The 20,831-nt window shown below is 39.5% G+C and overlaps 1 protein-coding gene across 2 annotated transcripts; it reads left to right on the forward strand.

The window, feature by feature from the left end:
- The first annotated feature begins 250 nt into the window (after positions 1 to 250).
- On the forward strand, positions 251 to 19,295 carry LOC101164894 (neuronal pentraxin-2). Of its 2 annotated transcripts, none has more exons than XM_020705343.2 (5): positions 251 to 1,180; positions 2,259 to 2,502; positions 5,711 to 5,955; positions 10,945 to 11,124; positions 11,648 to 19,295. In XM_020705343.2, the coding sequence occupies exons 1-5, from the start codon at positions 731 to 733 to the stop codon at positions 11,873 to 11,875; spliced, it is 1,347 nt and encodes a 448-aa protein (XP_020561002.1). In that variant the 5' UTR covers positions 251 to 730; the 3' UTR covers positions 11,876 to 19,295. The 2 variants fall into 2 exon arrangements, with proteins under 2 accessions (XP_020561002.1, XP_004071518.1); XM_004071470.4 differs by having other exon boundaries at positions 253 to 1,180; positions 2,256 to 2,502.
- Positions 19,296 to 20,831: the final 1,536 nt, after the last annotated feature.

Here is a 20,831-nt window from a genome sequence, read left to right on the forward strand (position 1 = left end):
GTAGATAAATGTGCTGAATAATCCACCCCTTCTTTACTGTGATATTTGCTCTCACGCTCCATGGAGACGTGCGTAACAAACCGCACTGTGAAGAAACGTTTTCAAAAGGCACATTATCCTATGTCAAAGCACTTTCTCTGAGCTGGTGAGATTTAAGAAAAAACATCTTTAAACAGGTCATATAAAGTGGAAAAGATGCGCTCGTGTTGGTCAGATCATAACTTGGATCCGCAGGGATGCAGTGATGACGCAGAACGAAGCGGAATAACTGGATAGCACAAATGATGAGCGGAAGCGCCGGTGCGCGCGCCTCCCTATAATAATCTGCTTGAAGAGCGAGGCTGTCTTTTTTAGCGCTGCTCTCTGACAACCTAACAGAGCGGAGAAAGGGACAGACAGGCAAAACTGACTTTTCTGCGAATCTCTGTGGATTTTACTCCTAAATATAACACGCGAGTGGGCTTAAACATTTCTCCGAGCGGAAGAGTTGGTTTACGGCGTTCCCATCTGATCGGCATTGTTTTTCGGTCTTATTTCTAAGAGGAGCGACCATGTGGTTCATAAAGGGGGTGATATGATGGCCGTGCTGTGAGGATTTTGATAAGTTTGATAATTTTCCAACATTTTGGAAGAATGAAAATGTTTGATTTTCACATTTAAAGCGACTTTTGGTGCGTAATTTGGCAGTTTTTGGTCTCCTTTACTATTTTCCTGCTTCCATCCAGCCGGGATGCTGGCTTTACTTGTTGGACTTTTGTACCTGGTCAGTGGGCGCTCGGTGCGAAGTCAGGACGCCACAGGTAGCCGCTTCGTTTGCAACGCCATCCCGCCGGGCGCAGAGCCCGGCTGCGGGTACGGAGCCTCGGTGAACCGCGTTCAGAGCAGCAGCCCTGTGGAGGATGAGCTGCGTAACACGATCATCCAGCTCCGCGAAACTATCCTTCAGCAGAAGGAGACGATCGTGAGCCAACAAGGAACCATCAAGGAGCTCAACTCCAAGCTGGCGCGCTGCGAGGCGGCAGCCGACGAAATGGCGCAGGGCAAGTCCCGGGGTCAGGGCTCCAGGCGCAAGGAGTACGGGAAGAACACTATGGGCGACCTGCCCCGAGACCCCAGCGAGACAATAGACCAACTGGGCAAAACAATGCAAAGCCTGAAGGGTCGCCTGGAGAACTTGGAGGTACAAATATGATCTTTTCGTCTTAAAAAAATAATTATATTCTTGCAAGAAACTCCACATAATAGACGCCTGATCCATCCCTAATCAGAGATAAATTTGATACCCCGAGTTATCCAAGAGGAGGGAAAATCCCAGCATAGGTGTAATCTTGCAGAGATTTTCAATGCCCGCCTGAATAATTTATGATTAGTGATCGCTTGCGTTCCACTTACTCTTTTATTTGCAGTCACGTGACTAATTATTCATTGCAGAAGATTAAATTACTTCCTCCGGATTTCATCTGCACCGGAGCGCTGAAAATTTAAATTAAATCAAATATTTAATGGCTTAGTTATTCATATCCCAATGCACCTGAGACTGTTGCATCTCCACCACAGCTCTCTACTCTTCTGCTTTATTTCCACGCAGTTTTGGGATTATATGCTGAGCTGAAGCTGTGATGAAAGTCTTTATTTTATATGCTAAATCAGTTGAAGATCTTTTGTTTTTTCCACCTGAGTTATTTTAATGCACAAATATGCTGCAATCTTATCTATGTGTTGCTCTTTCTCTCCATTATTGGACGTTCTAATACCCTTGATCGAATCAAGGATAGACTGCAGCAGAGAGGATGCATATTACATTGCATTTTAATCACATATATCAGATTAACCTGATGGGGATCTCCAGACTGGGTGTTGACAGCATGCAGCTACAACAGGGATCAATGCTATCTGCATAGTTGCTTTCAGGACCGAGACACCTTAATGCCCGATCATCAGTTTATTCATTCAGAAGGTGCCATTTTGTCAGGAAAGATTAATCCTACCTGGATGTGTCCCAGAGTTTCTGCATACCAAAGTGAGACAACCCCCCCAGAAAACAACATATTTCAGAACAGAAGTGTGGGCCTGTTCTTATCCTCCATCCTTATCTGTGATTCCTGCCTGGTGTCAAGTCGGTAAAATCAGGGAAAGCCATGGCTGATTGGCAGGCTGTCCATCAAATGTCTGGTTAACACCTACAGGTGCATGAAAATCAGACAAAATCAGAGGAATGCCTGGGTTCAAACTTTGTTTCTTCATTTGTCTTCCAGCAGCAGAGTTTGCGCCTCCCCAGCTCTAATGTGTCAGCTGGAGGAGTCTCGGCCCTCACTCCTCTGCCACCGGAGCTTCGCCAACTGCTGCGGGAACGTCTGGGGGCGCTGGAGACCCAGCTCCTCCGGAAGGTGGCAGAGCTGGAGGAAGAGAAGAGCCAGCTCTACAATGAAACAGCAGCCCACCGCCAACGCACGGAGAGTGCTCTGAATGCCCTCATGGAGAGGATCACAGAGCTGGAGAAAAGTCAGTGAAATTTTTACATGATTGATTCACGCTTTTCTTTATGTACATCAGGCAGATGGATTACTAATTGGTCAAAGTCGGTGCAAATTCTGATGCAATCTAGTCTGCCTCAAGTTCCAATTTTTTGCACAGAACTATTCTCAGAAACATTACGTCTCAAAAAGCAGTGCTGGATAACTATTTTAACAAGTGCTCTAGAGAAATCACTTATCTTGCTTTTTTTTTCTCCACTTATCACAATAACAGAAAGCTCTTAAGACTTTTGTCCCCAAAAGGCCTTAAACCTTCTGGCAGGACATCTCACAGGCCTACATCCACGCCAACAGTACCACCCACAACTCAGAGGTGAATTTCTAATGATCTTCTGCCGCTCTGCAGAAACTGTGTCCTAGAAACAACTCGGGTTTTTTTTTTTTTAGCTAAAAACGGCAATATCATAATTGAAAGACCACTGGGAACACTTTTAAATTAGAAAGAGATCAGAGTGGGACTGTATGGTTTTTAGGTTGTTCTTCCCTATGTAGGCGTTGGAGCCATTTGGCTGAATTTAGGTTATTTCTTAGATTTTATGCATGCGTGTGCCTGTCCTTCCTTGGCCATGCAGCTGTTCCGGCTTCATATTGGTTAGGTGCATTTTGGGAGCCGCCTTGTCTTTTATTGTCCGGAACAGCTGAGTGGCCAAGGAATGACAGGCACATGCATGTAAATAAAAAATCTAAATAAAAATCTAATAAATAACCTAAATTCAGTCAAATGGCTCCAACAGTACGGGTTGCTGCAGTGAATCGCCCCACGATTTGCATGGTTGATTTGGGCTTAGTTTTATGTCAAATGCCGTTCCTGACCCAACACTCTGCATAGGCTCTGAATTTGGAACCAGCACACAGGAAAGTTCTTCTTTATGGTTGCAGCACGTAGCTTCCAACTTACGGTAGTTGTCCCAGGCGATAACCAGCCCCAACTCTGCTTAGCCTCTGAGATCAGATGAAATCATACGTGCCCAGGTTGATACTGCCATATAATCCTAATGTTTTTTAAATGAATCTACTCAATAAATAGACCTATACTCCAGTTCTTGCTGGGTGTTACTGTCTGAGAAATGTGAATAAATTCTCTTCACTTTTGAGTTATTTAATGCAAACCTTTTTCAACAAATTGTGGTGCAACCACCTTGTAACTGCTGCCTCCTCTCCCTGAATCGACAGTCACAATCCTTAGACAGGCCTCGTTTGAACATTCAAAGAATATTTAACAATGATTGACAAAGTATGGACCCCATTTTTGTTTCAAGCTAGATCCCATCATTTCCTGCTTTTGAGTCTTGGTAAGGGTTAAAAAGGAATAGACTGAAGGTAAGCCACACTGAGATAGACGAGGTTAAAGGAAGGTTTCAGGTGTGATGGATAACAAGAGTGTCTGCATGAATAAAAGGGAAGGTAAAAGGAGTTTGACAGGTTTTGACATACTCTTTGTTTTAAATCCATCTCTCTGGGTCTAAAAAACCCCAAGATCCAAAATAAAAGAGATGCAATATAAAAGATATCTAAAAGGTTAAAAAAAATTAGGAAAAAAAAATACAAACATTTAACTATTTAATGTATATTATGTATGGAATGACCATGCATCGGAAAAAAATGATAAAAATTGGCAATAATTGTTTTTCTTTATATTTTCAGCCATTATTTTCTCTCTTCAGTTGGCCTAAAAGGACTATGGCTCTGGGCTCTCTTGTAGTGCAGATTTGAGTGTTTCAACAGATTATTACAACATTTATAATCCAATCCATCTGCAGCATCAGCTATTTCTGGCACAACTTTGTAGTAGGGGGACATTACAATTCAAAAGAGATTAGAAGGACATTTTAGGTCCTAATTTACCTCAGCAGTGGAAACGTGTTGGGAATAAAATGTAAATTCATTGATTTAAAGCAGAACTAGCTTTGTGTTTTGTCACTGGTTTGTTTACTGCACCTCAAAAACACTCAAATAAAAAGTATGAATGCGCAGTTTCCTTGTCTAATAGTTGTAATCCATAAAACTGAGCAGAAAACAATTAATTCCACCAAAAAAGGGTGAAAAGGGGAATTTTTTTAATTCTTTAAGCCAAGTGTTTTCATCAAACACAAGGAATCAATGGGGTTTCCTATCCAAATATATTTCTAAAATTGGATGTATTGGCTTTGGAGTGCTAAATGTACACTTCTCTTAAAGTATTAAGTATGATTAAAGTTTGCGATTTAAGTTAACAGGTTGGTTTTAATGTGTCAATTTAGATACAGTATATAAAGTGTCCAGTTGAATAAGACAGCCATGCTTGATAACACAGGGTTAAATTTTGTCTGCTTATCCAAAAGGTCAATGAGAGAAAAATGTTTTTAAGCTGCTAAGTGAAAACAGATGGAACATTTTAAAGGAATGTAAAATTCTAAAGTTGCATAATTTTTAAATTTAGCTTGAACAGATAAATATTTATGTGATATGCAGAGATCAATAGTCTTTATGATCGCCAAATGAATAAGATGAGACTTTGTCTATCGTGCAGTTTACTGAAGAGAAAAGAAAAGATTTTAAAAACAGGTTTAACATGAAAACATCATTATAAAGTTAATCTCAATGGTTTTAAATTCAATATTTAAAAAAAGTATATGTGGTATTTCAACATATTTGAAAATATTTGAAAATTATTGGCATTAGTATCATGGTTTGGGCCTCTTGAGTTCTATTTGTGCTTGATTGGCAGCAGATTTCATATGGAAAAACAAAGTATGAAATAAAGATGGCTCAAGAAGAAAAACAAAAACCACTTTGGTTGCATTCAGGAAAATTTGCAGAAAAAAACATACAATATATGCTCAAAAAAGAAACAGATTTATATGCAAGAATTTTACCAAAAACCTTTAAGGCTTTACATTCTTTACCAGGAATATAATAACTTCTTTTTTTTTTTGGGTTGTAAAAAGTTCACCTTTGGCGTTCAACTTCAAGTATAGAATCAGGTTTTTATCATTATTATTATTGTTATTATTATTAGGCTTTATTTGTCTGCTTTAATGATTCTTTAAAGAAAAGTCTAAGACAACAAAGAAACTACCTGTTGGTATTTACAGTTATTTGCTCACATGCTTCCATATTTCTGTCCCCAGAGTCGCTTTTTATCATTTTCTTCTTTGGTTTGTACAGAAATAATGGACACATGTTTCCATCAACAGGTAATAATGCCTTTAAATCACCAGAGGACTTCAAGGTGTCCTTCCCTCTTCGCACCAACTATCTGTACGGACGTATCAAGAAGAGCCTTCCAGAGATGTACGCCTTCACTGTGTGCATGTGGCTCAAGTCCAGTGCCAGTCCTGGCATAGGGACCCCATTCTCTTACGGCGTGCCGGGCCAGGCCAACGAGATAGTCCTCATCGAATGGGGGAACAACCCCATCGAACTACTAGTCAATGACAAGGTAAGAATAAAGTGCTGATGAAAAAGAGAGGTGTCTTTTCAAAATAAAGGTAGAACTGTTTATGGTTTCCAAACATGGCTTGTTCTATAAAATTTGCAGACACTGAAAGAAAATACTCCCATGAGTCTGTGTCGTGATGTAAACCGGGCAAATTAATGTTACAGAGTTGAAGAAATTCACTGACCATTAACTGTGAATATCTAATTTTGCACTTTATAAACATTTAATACAGTTGACCCAAATTCCACACTTAACCAGGGATAATGGGATTCATGCATGCTCATTTAAAGACTGTTTCTCTCTGCTGCTGCAAAGACAGTGAATTTAAGTCATTTCAACTAAAATAAACAAAAAAAGATACGTGTGTGTAATTTTCATGGCTTTTAAACAGCAGAGATGTCATTGTTTTAGTATTCTACACTATTAGCTTTGATTTTATCCATAATAGCATATTTTTCTTTCAAGGCGCAGTTACATTGGATGATTCTGCAAACACTCCCCAAACTAAAGATGTTTTTCAGTTGCCTTGTTTACATTGGCTAATATTGGCACAGGCAGATCTCTGACAATCTCTCTTCACCATGCATTATACATGCTTTCCAAGGCAGACGAGTAAGAGAGAGATGCTGAAAGAAGGGGTTGCAAGCATGATTGAAGGAAAGGGGAGCGGAGTGGGAGATGGAAACGATGCAGAGCTTTGGTGTGACTGGAACTCTGTCAGAAGAAGAAAGAGGGGGGGGGGGGGGGGGGGGGGGGGGGGGCGTAGAGGGACAACTCCGAAGGGCAGCTGGATGGAAGCAAGTGAATGCGGCGCCCAAATATGAAGCCGCACACCAGTGTCTTGAACTTGCCCACAGTGATAACAGGGTCCAGTGGGGCCCGGTGCAGGAGCTTCTCATTTGGCTGCATACTTAGAGGGAAGCAGAAAGCTGCCTCAATACTCTTAAAAATTGCAGGGTTTGATTTTTGCGCTGCTATGTGAGGAGGGCATCTATTTTTCCATACAGCAGCATCTTCATCAGGATGTTTTCTTTCTTTGCGCAGAAACAGAATTGAGTTCTCCTGATTTGCTCTCCTGCAAAAAGGGGAAAAAAAACATAGTCAGGGTATCTGTTTTTTCTATTCTGTTTAATCAATGATTGAGTCTGCCAACATTGTACCGCCATAATACTGAATCCTCTTTACAAGCATTCAAGTAAAACAGAATGCTGCTTTGATGCTCTGTTTTTGGCTTTTCAGTGCCAGATCCTCTCTTCTTTCTGTTAGGTTTCAGATTTTTTGTTTGTTACTTAAGTCAGTGTTTTGTTTTCTGCAACATTCACATTTATGCCTCGTTTCCACTGAGCGGTACGGTCCTGTACAGTCTGGTAAAGAGTGGTACAGTCTAGTTAATTCTGGCGAGCGTTTCCACTCATTTAGACCTCGCTTCCACTGAGCGGTTTCTTTTCACGGCACATGCGTGGTGTAGACCACTAGCGTGTCTAATGTGTCATTGTAGCATGAGGATTAGAAAGGCAGCAACAATCCCTCAAGCTCACACTGTATGACACCATATTCAAGGGTGGCAAGGAGCGTTTGCACTTCCACTGCAGACCGGGTCTTGCTGTTGTTTGCAGACATTTTCAAACTTTCCACAGTTCAAGTTTGAAAATTGACACCGTTACCAAAGAGCAAACGTTTCAGGCAGAGGGCGGTTTTCCCTAGAATTGAATCTCTCAGAACATCTATCTGTTGGTTCATCTGCAGGTTTGTAATGTTCAGACCCATGAGTTAAGGCTCCACAGGCCTCACCGTCACCGAGCAGGTCAAATATTGGAGTCCATGTCAGAACAGTTAAAACAAAAGTCGTAAAAACATGAAGTTTCCTGTCAAGAAAGCATCATGAACACTAAATTGAGGTTTGCATAATTGCATTTGTATTTGTTTCAGACAGCTGAGGAAAAATGTGTGTAATTTATGCAGAAATCTGCAAACAGTAATTCATCAATAACTCATTGTAGCAATTATCAGGCACAGCTGCAGATGTATGACCATTGGGGCTTGTTTTGCAACCTCTCAAAGACAGAGGAAAATTGAGTTTTTTGAGTGTTTCTACGCATTGTTGTGGCATGATGGAGGACATATATTAAGAAAATTGAGCTTAAATATTAAATATTTTTTTATTCAAATTGTTGTGAATCAGGAAAAGACAATAAAATGATATGTAAAAAGGTGTATTTGTTACTTAGAAAATGCGCCGGGCGGGCCACAAGCGTCCTACACCGCTCTGCTCAGCAATGGTGAGGGGAAGGGGGGCGGAATTGCTATGTGCCAAAGGCCCTGCCCACAACTCAGAGGTGAATTTCTAATGAACTCCTGCCAATCTGCAGAAACCATGACTTGGAAAACGACAGGTTTTTTGAATTTAGCTAAAAACAGAATAATCATAATTAAGAGACCACTGGGAATTCTTTTAAAATAGATCAAAAGATGATCTGAGTGAGGCTTTAAGTATCCTACAGGCCTTTATATAACTTTCAACTACTCTGTCAAACAGCTAAAACAGGGATGAACTGACTGATGCAACAGGACAATGATCTGAAGGATCAGCTATACTGAACTGTGATCGCAGAAAAAACAAAGGGTTAAGGCTTTTGGAAGCCAAAGACCAAATCCCAACTGAAATGTTGAGGTGGGCCTTGAGAGAGCAGGGCAAAAGTCAATGCTTGACCTTGTTAACCAGAGTAAATTACAAAAGCCTGTAAAGGAAAATGGGCTTTCCCAGATGGAAAAACCCATCTAGCTATGCTTCTTTCAAAAGTAGCATTCAAGCTACTTAATACCAGGAAAACATTCTATATATGTGTGTATATATGTTTAAATAAAGTTAATTTAGGGAGAGTGAAATATTTGCACAATTTCTTGATATTTTTATGCTTTTCTCAAATATATAAATTATTCAGACATTCTAACAGATTTTGAAATATTACCTCAGAATCTAAATAATAATGTTTGAGAATGAAGGACCGAGCCTAGTCAAATGTAAAAAAGTAAGTACTCCTCAAACTCAACAGCTTCTTATGATGTCCTGCTCTTCTTTTGCAGGATTTTATTTTTATTTTAGTAATCATTTTTTTCAATTATACTCAAGATTGAACAAATTCAATCAAAAGTCCATATGTATGCAGGAATAGCTGCTGGACAAAGCAAATCAAGAAAAAGCAGAAACGAGGACAGAAAAGAAGTTGGAGAAAATGAAAATCATAGTTGAATCTTGAATTGGGAGACAATCTTGAAGTCCTCAATCTGCAAAGTAGCCCCACACTATCATACTACCACCACTGTGTTCTATTGTTGGTATGATGTTTTACCACCCAATTAATTGGACTTCCACTTCAAAAAAAAGTCTTCATTTCAAAAGATTATTTAAAAATATTTGACCATTGACACTTGCAATGATATATTATTCTAAATTATTCCCCTTGATGAAGTATCCTGCTCTCCAGAGGTACCTTTGGTCAGCCGGGGCACTTTTGAAAAGCCTCACCACTGTTTCAAGTTTTTGCCATTTGAAGCAAATGCCCTTCAGAATTCTGTTAAAGTATCACGGCGTCATAAACTGCAACCCTGCAACCTTTTCAGGGCTGATACATGAAGGCTGCTACATGTTTTTAAATGCACCTGAATTATTGTAGCACTTTGAAGTTTCAGATACGGACACTTGAGTAATATCAGAGTTTGTTTGAAAATCCAAATCATTTCAGCAAAATATTTAAAAAAAATATCCGACTTTTTTAAACGGCACCGCTGGACTAGGAGTAGAAACTTTTAATGTATTGTATTAAACCCTGACGCCTATTTATTTGGCTCCAAGCTTAACTTAATTTAGTATCTACTTGAAAATAAAAATATAAGTGATATTTATCACAGTTGGAAATAAGTTCAGGCATCAAGAGGTCAAAACCTCACACTTTATTCCAAAAAATACTTATCAGCAAACCTTTACTCGTCTCTGTAAAGGTTCACTGCTGCATAAAAAGCTTTTGCTTGAAGGTGTTTTGACATTTTAAAGCATAAACAGGGGATGTTGCTTCCAACATTTGCTTTTTTTGTGTCTTTTGTTTTTTTGTTTCTCTGTCTCGTTTAACAAAGATACACTTGTGTTTTTAAATCCCTGCTATATTTTGTTCCTGTTTTTAGAGGTTATTTTCTTTTAAAAATCTAAAAAAAATGCACCTTTCACGTAAAAGGAATGGAGCAATTTGTCATCATTAGACAGAGTTGTACGTTTCCCTTTGGAGTTCGGTCTTAATTTAAAGCTTTTTGAGCACATCATTGCTGTTTTGTATCGTCGGTTTAAACCATCAGACAGGAATTTATTTTTAATTTTGGTGTCATAAAACTGTAATGTGGGTCAGATCTCTCCGGTAGACTTTGAACTGCGCTGCCAGAATTCCCTGTGGTTCTGGGAGTGAAAACACGCCACCAGGTGTCTTTATTGAGGTCAATTGTGTTGCTAATTGCAACTGACTTGCATTTTTTTTCCACTGGCTGCCGTCTTCTCTGCTTTATTTGCATCAGGAGATGCGACCAGTTATGAGTGTGAATCAAACCTTTAGGGTCATAATAATGAGTTACATTGAGCGCTTTAATCTTCTAAATCCTCAGAGGAATGTGACATCATTTGCTGGTAAAGTTCCTGTTTGATCTGTGCACAAAGCATAAAAACCATGAGGGGAGGTCTCTCTTTTGTGCTCAAAGCTCCACAACATAGCTTTGAAGGATGTTTTATCTCTTGATGTCACCTGAGTAATCTAAATTTTAAATGTCACACTGGTGAGCAGGCTGCAGGGGGCCGTCTTTTTGAAGCCCTAACCCCCTCTAATTGCCATCCTTGTTTCAAACGTGCCACAATTAGAGTAGCACCTTTCGTGATTTGTCTCTCATTTTCTGAAGCCCCGCCCTTCTTTAACCCTGTCCCTTTCATGTCATTTCCATTTCAAAACACAGGTTGCCCAGCTCCCTCTGTCAGTGAGTGACGGGCGCTGGCACCACATCTGCATCACCTGGACAACCAGAGACGGCTTCTGGGAGGCTTACCAAGATGGCGAGCGTCTTGGCACAGGAGACAACCTGGCCCCTTGGCACCCAATTAAACCTGGAGGGGTGATCATCCTGGGTCAGGAGCAGGTGAGACAGAAGGCTTAGATGTTGAGGAGCACGAATGCACATGTATTTTTCCAGTTCTACAGGCGCAGAACAGGGCGCTGGGGAGGAGATGCATTGAGGCTCTTCTCACGCTATTGTAAAGCATTACCTCATTCATCTGCTGTTAAATTGGACAATCTACCCAGGGGAGCTTTGTTTTCAGGTTATTCTCCTGATTACCTCCATGACAATCCCAAGGATGCACCTAAGAAATGTACAGACACACAAAACACAGCAGTTCTGTGAGTCATGTACCCATAAGGCATTAGTTTGAAGCCTAGAGAGATGATATTGCTTCATGTTTCAGTCAGAAACTCAAAGAGAGATTGCTGCATTACTAAAGATTGTGAAAAAGTGATCTATTTCAAAGTAGCAGCAAACTTTTAAAAAGGCCAAATGATGTTTGGCAGTGTGATGAAATTCATGGAGAATTGTTTCCTATTATTTCTGTAATATCTTAAGAGCTAAGCCAAAGTTCCTATCTCTGTTCTGCATCTCAATCAAGGACATCGTTGGAGGTCGTTTCGATGCCACCCAAGCTTTTGTGGGAGAGCTGAGCCAGTTCAACATGTGGGACAGAGTACTGCGGCCCGTGGACATCATCGGCCTCGCCAACTGCTCGGCCTACATGCCCGGAAATGTGGTCCCTTGGGTTGACGCTAATGTGGAAGTGTTCGGCGGCGCAAGTAAGGCTGCTCTGGAAATCTGCGAAGACCGCGCTTTTAATTCTTAAAGGATGCGATATGGGAATCTTAGCGTAGCCGCATGGGATCAAGAGGCATCCTGACTGTTGCTTCTGTCGAATCCCAAAAGGCCAGGGTGGCAGTGCTCCATCCTGGGCTTTTTATTACTCATTTTTTTCATGTGGTCTGGCGGAGCAGTTTCAAAGACTCAGAGTTTATTGGATTAAAATTTTCCACATGTATGTTTAGTTTGAGCCGCAATAACTTCAAATCAGTTTCTACGAGTGCGGAAGAAACTGTACGCTGTTACATCAGTCTGCAGCGATGACACCACCCGCTCTCATCTTGTGCTTTTTTTCCCCCTTTTATGAGCCCTGCTGTCATTGAGCTACTCTTTGAAAAAAGTTACCCTTGTTTGCATTCTTTATAATGACAACCCTGCACTGTAATCCTTGTTAATGTGAGCTCAAACCAGCTTTGATGTGCAGTAGAAAACTGTGGTTGAGCAGAACAGGCTGCAAGCCTCACCACAGTTTGAAGAGCAATGAAACATTGAAAGAAGGTAGACGCTTTTTAAGTGGACCGATCATTTATGGGGCATTGGAACCCAAAAGGCTTTAGGGGCAGTACGTGCTTTCGGTCAAAGAGCAGAGTGAGCGCCTTGTGAAACAGCAAGCCAATGCTGACAACATTACATAACTGTGTGTACAGTCCAGTGGTCATAGCTTGTCTTGCGTGCAAAACGGCCAGAGATTATGAGCGAGACAGGACATTTTCATTCTTGTAAATCTATGCTTAATACCTCACTGCCCCTTGAGCAGCTGCCACGTCCCAAACAGCTTTATGGACAGCCTGGCTCCGCTCAGGTTAATAGCGAGGCCGGACAGCTGCCCAGGACTGGCAAATCGACAGAGCCGTGGACATCAGTCCTCATCAAGGGCAGGGACTGAGTCTGAACCTCAAGAACGAGCGTTGCCTCACGTGGATTGTAATTATCCATGTTTAGAAATGAGGATGAGATTGAGCAGCCCTGGACCTCTGCTGTGTGTATTTTTTTTTCCAAGCCAAGTGTGTCATAATTGATGAAATATAGAGATGTAGCGCTGAAGTCAGATGAAGCCCCTCAGAGAAAATGAGGAATTTTGCTATGAAATGGACTAAATTGCCTTACACCGGACAAAAATAAAGGTTTTGATCCATGGATGTGATGTATTTTTAAAAACTTTTAGCAGCAAGTGCTGAATAAAACTAATGCTTTATGCATTAAAACCAAAAAATTTTATTTTCATGTTTGCATGCATTTCCTTTTCATCTTTATTTTCTCACGTGTTCCCAGAAAACCTCAAATCGACAAAGTTGTCACTGACAGGTTACCCCTAATTCTTTTACTACTAGACTTTCCTAATTATTAATAATCAAAAAGCCTCTATTTCTGTAATACGCAAATGCAGTAAGCTACTTCACAGCACAGAATGTTGCAAAAGAGAATGCATTACCTGACGTGTACTCTGAACAAAAGATTTGTTGACACGCTGTAACTGTTTTGAGCGCTTTTTTCCTCTGTAGAAAATGTAACTTCCCTGCTTTTTCTGTTCATGATTTTTGTCCATCAGCAGCACAGGAAAAAAAAAGTAGAAATTCTGAGCATGGTTTAAATGGCCTTTTTCTAAGAACCAAATGTGCATTTCTGCTGGTTGACAACTCAAATGTATTGTCAGAACTTCAACAGCATAAAAGAAAGTGTGTTTTTAAATGCTCCTATATGTGCTATATTTCTAAAATGAATGTCCTTTTGCATCCAGTAAAAGAGTCTAACTGTTCCAGAAATGCAACATTATAGCTTTAACCAGATCATTTAACGGACAAATGAAACAGCTGGCTGAACAGTCGAAGCGTGTTTTGTCAAATTATCTATGCCCCTCACGAGGGAAATCAGGGAAGGTAAATCTCTGCTGATGACGTGCAATACTTAAAAAAAAAAAAAAAAAAAAGGTACACATTTGGTTGCATCGAGAAGATGCAAATGTTTGTCTTGTTTGGGGAACTTATCACAGTAATCATTGCAGTATACGTCCTCTCATCTGGACAATGCAATGTTGTCAGCCGAGGTGAAATCCTCTGGACTGGCTGACATCCAGGTGGAAATGAAAAAATCTGCCCATGCGGATTATGGGAGCTGCTACTATGTAGGACACTGTGAGCCTTCTTCTCTCTCCTTGACGCTGCGTGCTGATGCTTCTGTCTGCGTGCTTTTTGAGATGCAACACGGGGCCCATCTCTCAGAACAAAGCAAAAATACGAGGCCTCCACAGAGTAGCTTTTATTGTGAAATATGTGATACTATATACATTTATTGAGGTTTTTTTTTTTTTTTTTTTGCTGTTCATGAGCAAGCATTTCCTGCTTCCTTTCATTACAACTGGGTTGCTGCTGTCATTTGACAAAATCAAATGTTCTAAAACGTTAAAATATAAGTAATGTCGAAAGTGAAAAATCTATGGTGCTTTAAAAAAATCACAATTCAGACATATTTAATTGTGTTCAAAAATAAAAAATAAAGTCATGAACTTCTGTGCGGTTTTCCATCCAAGCAGTGTCTTTCATTTTAGTTCATTGCATTCATCAAGAGAACTTGAATCAATTTTACATTTCAAATCCTTAATTTCATCAAGTTATTGCACATTTGAAATTTTTTTTTAATTTATTGTTGCAGCCACAAGCATAACATAAAGGTGCATCATTTTTGCTACATATTTCTGTAATAAATTGGAATAAATTGGTACTAAATAGATGTCTGATTAAAACAACCTCTAACCTTCTGCATGTAGGAGGATGCTGGGAGATTGGTTGGCAAAAATTCAGAACGCTATTTTCAATAAATAATTCTGTAATGTAGTCATTACCATAGATCTGCTCAAAACTAAAAATACAGAATAATTGCTGTCTGAGGGATTAAAAAGCATGAGTTTCTCGCGTCTTCAGTTCAAAATACCCAGAATCCTTTAACAGCATAATGACAAAAATTGAAAACTTTGCCTGCATTTGGAGGACGAATATTTCAATAAGCATTTTAAGATTTTATTAAATTTTTTTTCCACATGAGGCATCTAAGAGTGTCAGCTCTTTTGCATAAAATACAAATCATCAATGTTGATTTTCATTCTGTTTATGTTCTTTCTATGCGTCTCAGTTCTATAATGCAGACTGGATGGTTGAATTCTAACTGTTAAAATGAAGCTAACAAGAAAAAACTTATCTTCGTGGTAAAAAAATAAAAATCAGTGAATGAATCGTTGTGTGTTTTTCTGTTTCTATGTATACGATGCTTGCATTTTCTGATTTATGGTCAAATTCAGCTTTTTGTTATGAAGCAAACAACTACCGGTACATGTTTATTAAAGAAAAACCATTTTACAGCAACTTCTTAGTATTTTGCTGCTTTCTCTTAATTTTATCTATCCCAAATGTAAAGAGGTGCCATGGTAAATCAAACTGATTAAAGATGGAGAAAGTCTTTATCCACTTTTCTTCCTTATCTGCTTGTCACTGTCTCATTTATGTCCCAAAGGAAACCATTCCAGTCAGTAATTTAAAAAGGTTTAAAGATCTTCATGAAAATGTTGTTGATCCAACTGGATATCATTAGCTCTATATACCCCATCCAACCCACCTTTCCCCAAAAAATCAACAAAAGAGACTCATTATTCTCCCTGCAGCTGACCGGACGGCCTGAAAAAATGTGATGTATTTGTCACACTATAGGCTGCACCAGAATATAAGGCATCATCTTAATATATCAAGTTAAGAAGCATTTTAATATAGGACTCCTTCTTTTGTAGCAGCTTTACAATTCTTGCATCCATTGAACCTGTGAGACTTGGGAGAGTTTCTGTTTGAATTTGATTGCAGGATGTCTGAGTAGTATCCCAGAGCTGCCGTTCAGATGTGGACTGCCTCCCACCCTCATAGATATTCCACTTGACAATGCTCCAAAGCTTCTTGATATGTTTGAGGTCAGGGGAGGGTGGGGGCCACATCATCAGTTTATCTCAATTTATGCCCAAAGCAGCCAATGTTGCAGAGGTATTCCTTGCAGCATGAGATGATTTTGTTACGGATAGCATTGTGCTTCTTTTTGAACCACAGAAGAAAGTGGTCAGTGAGAAAAGCCACATACTTTTCAGAGGTCATTTTCACACCTTCAGGGACCCTAAAGAGGGCCGACTAAACAGTTAGATCTTTTTGACACTTCGATACAATTTGCATGATAATTTGGAACACACTACAGTGTGGAAAATACAGTAATATCCACTTTTGAAAAGAAAAGAACCACGCTGAGCTATGTAGTTTTATTTTCTGCCAATATCTTCTTTTGAAATAAACTTAATAGTTTCTTACTTTGAGTTTACTGTTTTGTTTTGTAACTTGGAGGTAAAGGTTTTTGGTGATGTTTCTGTGAAAGCTATCAAAAATATGACTGAGAATGTTTAGATTTAAATACACATATTTAGTTCCTCATAGTTAATTTTAATCAGTGTTGGTGGCAAGAAGTGAGGAACATGTCTGTACTGAGAACAACAGGGAATGCATTGAGTTCCATCAGCAGGAGCAAAGGAACTCACACTGCACTTTAAGTGATTACAAATGGATTTCTGGTACATCGTACTTTATGCTGTCATCTGTTGTTCCTATGGTTTCTTGCTTTTCTCAGATAAGACAATTCTCTTGCCGAAGCTGTTGCAAGGCACAAATCAAGTCTGAGAGAGCAACAGAAGAAAAGAAAAAAAAAGCTGAAGATTTCACAGATACCATCTGTCTTTCTAACAGTGGCAAGATTCACACAGGATAAACAATGTGTTTGTTTGTCAGTGTATGCGGGTATGCGGCTGGTGTGCGGGGTCTGAAGAGTGGATTTGTTTCAGTTATTGAGTTTTGCTCCCACCGCTGTGGCGCCTTGAATGGGAAATTTCTAGCCCCAAAAATCCTGGAGGGTTTGTGCAGAAATGATTTCAGCAGCTGCAGATGAAATGATAACAGTACATCACCAAAAGCAAATTCTCTGTTGCTGCGGTCCGCATTTGTTTATTGGCGTGGACTGGATTGGGGGATGGGGAATTTTCATTTGTTAACAGAATGAACCTGTCCTTGATTATCTGGCTCATCCAACGTTGCCCAATATTGTGTTTAAGCACAGAAAAAAAAACACAATTAAAGCCAAATCCCAGAGAATGTATTTTAATGATGTTGGATGCACAGACCTGCGAGGGATGGATGAGAAGAGGGAGGCAAAATTAAAGTGTCAGGATGCTTCTGTCTTTGCATTTTTCTTGAGCCCCCTCCCGTTGAAACCCAGAAGAGCAAGTGCTGTGAAGACGGCGAGGATGAGCACAAGTTAAAAACAAGTTAAGTTTCAAAGTATTGAAGAACTTTGTCTTTGTGTGCAGAGAGAAAAGGTCCCTTAGGCTTTTGAGAGCTGCAGCATCTTTGGATGTCATACTGTTAATAAGACCCACAAAGCTCTTTCAATGTGTATCTAATAGAAAGCCATATAAATTCTGATTCTATGTCCTTTTCTTTACTGTATGAATAATTCCCAATGCCCATTCCAAATTCTATAAGTAGAGGATCAGTCATTACTATGAAGTGTGTGTTTAGGATTGGATTGTGAGGTTTCTTTGCCTCTGAAAGATGAGAAATGTCTACTTTTTCTTGAACACTGCTCAAAAAGACAGACAATTCTCCATCTGCAGTGCCTTTCCTTCCAGCAGCCCCTATTCCCTCACTTCAGCCTCTTTCCCCGGCTAAAGCTCCATTGTTACGGCTCCTCGGCAAGCTGCACAGACCCGTCTCCGCATTGATGTGCCACGCCAACAGGAGGGCCATTATGTCCTTCTGCTTTCATTGTCAGGCCCCTTCTTCAGGTCTCTCAAACTTAGTGAATGAGAAGGTAAATGATTGAAGCAGACCTCTGGCAGCCTCTGGGTTTCCACGCTTCACTCTAGTTCAGTCTCTTACAAATCCCTTTCACACAGCCTGTTCTATGCCTGGCTTTAAAATATGATGAGTCATGAGACAGCATTTTACACCACTGTTATGCCTCTGTATTGCCTAGTGAGGTAATAACACAGGAAAAGCTTTCCTACTGGGGAAAAATGGAAACAAAATCAGGCAGCCTTTGTCAAGTTGGTTCTGTGTTCATGTAAAACAACTCACTGATCTGACACTGTTCTATTTGACCAATATAGTACACGATGTAGGAAAAATGACAAAACTGAGATAAGTTTGAGTTGAACTTCTGATGTTTGTTCTCTTTAACAAAAATGTGTGATATTGTTATGATTCCCACATTTTGTCTGGCATTTAAATGATCTCTTCTGGTTATTTTATTTAAATTGTTTTTAATATATTTTAAATTTACTTTCCACTTTATATATTCATATACATTTTATGTTTCTTCAGCTTTCTTCTTATGATTTTAGCCCTAGTGTTTTCCAATGGGATCCTCTGTGCCAGGGCTTGCCGGTTTGGTCTGGGGTTGTTGCTGGGGTGCTTCCCCTCTTTGGGGCGGCTGAAGTCCAGCATTGCAGCCTCATGGCTGTGAAGTGGACCCTGCTGCTGTCCTGGTCTATGGGTTATGTGGCGATGTTCCTTTGGCGGAGCTGGCTCCTGCTATAAACAGATTCCCAATGCACTGTTTCCTCTCAGCAGAGCCAAGCCATAAGTCTCTTTTATCGGTGCAGCCTTTTATAATTACATGTTTTCAAGCCTGTATTTATGGTTTGTGGGTCATGCAGTGTATGTGTCAATGGAGGGGAGAGGTGAGGACAAAAGGGTGGGTAGGTTTTATCTTTTTTATTTTGTTTGTTTTTAACTGTAAAGCACTTTGAGCTGTGTGGCACAAAAAGCGTCTTTTTTTATACATAAAATTCGATTTGATTTGATTGCTGGTCATCTGCAACATGCATAATTCCATCCCTGATTGGGACCTTAACTTTTACATGCAAAACTGTCCATTTTTTGTTTTTTTAATAATTCCTGTATCTGTATGACAGAAGTAACTAAGGTCCCAAAGCACTATTGAGACTGGAGGATGCCGTAGACTGGAGAAATATCTATCATTGATCCCAAGAATGAGAGAACTTCAGCCAAAAGTTTCGAAAGCTTAGCCAGTGATGTGGGCTTAATCGCACAACTTTTAAGATGACACACTGGTGGATTGTGGCTGAAGTGACTGGGCTGCAGCTGCGTCTGAAGTCCCACTCATATTCCCAAACAATTATGGTAAACAGGAAGAGAAGCAGCATCAGAGGAGAAAAGAGGACAGAAAGAGGACAAAAACAGCCAACAAGGTTTCTATCTTTATTTGAATAAATCTTTACCAGGAAATGGGCCCTAAAGGATTTCACCATATAATAAAGTTTAACAGCAAAATCCAGATATTAAAACACAAAGACAGATCCCCACAAAAAACCCAAGGTCAAAATACAACAAGATGTTATTGGATAAATCCCCTTCAGGTTTAGAAAGTCAAGAAATAAAAGAAAATAGTTTTAAAAGTAAACAGTGATGAAGCCTGTCTTTTTTGCAATGGAAGCGCATTCAGCAGCATTTAGGACCAAGGACAGCGAATTCAAGGTCCACAAGCGGTTTTCTCCTCTTATCATGGGTTGGAACATCATTGGCACCTTTCAACTCGTAAATGAAGATGAGCAGAGGGTGTGTAAGGCCACAAAGTTAAACATTAGTTTTTCAGCTCTTTAGTTGTTCTGGTCTTTGCCGTATGAAAACACTGAACCAAACTTTTATTTACAAAAAAGTGAGAACTGAAGGGACAAAAAAGCCTGATTCTTTTCAAAGTTACCTTGTAAGTTTTTGTAGAGGTCAGTCAAAAAGGCTTTGCTCTTTTAAGCACAACTTTAAAAACAGCAAAATGATTATCTTTTTATTAACCATAGAGTTGTTTTGGCTAATTTAGACCACAGGGGTATACATATTTCTGTAGATATTTTTTTTATTTGGAAATTGTTTTCTAATTGTCATTTGTGTAATTCTGTGGTTACCTGGTGAATTTACATTCTTCTTCTGACTTTGGCATTTAAATCACTTTCAACCAGGAAATGCAACCCCCTTGATAACGACTAGAATAGTCTGGTGGACCATTTTTTTTTTCAATTGGACGGGACTTTTAAAAAAAAATAAGTTCTTAATTTGGTTTACTTCTACTTTTCAAAGAGCCAGCCATAACAGTCTTAAGATCTTGATAATATAAACTAAGATTTTTCAAAGAGTTTCACTAATTTATTCTCGGTGTGTGGAAGCAATCAATTTCTATACTGTGTTTTGGGATTAAGAGCATAGACGGGACAAAGACGAAGAACACATCATAGAGAGCATGGAGACGTTAATTAACACAGGAGGGGGAAAAGGCTGATGGATGTGACAGTTTTGTTTCTGAAGATCAAAGAGTCAACAGGAAGATCTTAATTCATCCTAATTCTGTGACACACCAGATGCTATTTTCATACATCACTGAAGGTTAGGTCTTCATAAATTGCATGGTTCATGATGAGTGATATTTGCTGCCTGAATTTAAAATATTTAACCTTGTACTGCCTGTTCTAACCTGTCCTTTAAATCATTTCTGTGTTTTCCTCTAAATTTAACATTATATGATCTTAAAAGCCCCAGTAACCTTTGACAACACCTGAGATTTAAAACAGTGATGAGGATGAGAATGAACGTCTGGTGAATTTTTTTTTTTTAAATTGTAGCTTGTTTCCTTGGAAACTGTCAAACTGAGTTTTTAAATTGTCCATTTTACCAAAAACTGCTTTGTTTTTTTATGGTCTGGAGTGTTTTATATTCCCAGAAACCTTGGGTCCTTCTTAGGTTTGAAAAAACTGATTTAGCAAGTTTTAATACAGAAAACCTGACAAAATGCATTTGGCTAAAAATCACAAATGAAGTTTATGCATGTTATAATGAAAAATAAATAATTTTTGAAAG

The sequence above is a fragment of the Oryzias latipes genome, chromosome 8 (assembly GCF_002234675.1).
Source record: "Oryzias latipes chromosome 8, ASM223467v1".
Lineage (NCBI taxonomy): Eukaryota > Metazoa > Chordata > Actinopteri > Beloniformes > Adrianichthyidae > Oryzias > Oryzias latipes.

Bases quoted from the DNA above. Each gene is read 5' to 3' on its own strand.
- LOC101164894 (XM_004071470.4), top strand. From the start codon at position 731: ATGCTGGCTTTACTTGTTGGACTTTTGTACCTGGTCAGTGGGCGCTCG. The intron at 2,503-5,710 runs GTCAGTGAAATT...TTCCATCAACAG, and splicing joins GATCACAGAGCTGGAGAAAA to GTAATAATGCCTTTAAATCA. The intron at 11,125-11,647 runs GTGAGACAGAAG...ATCTCAATCAAG, and splicing joins TCATCCTGGGTCAGGAGCAG to GACATCGTTGGAGGTCGTTT.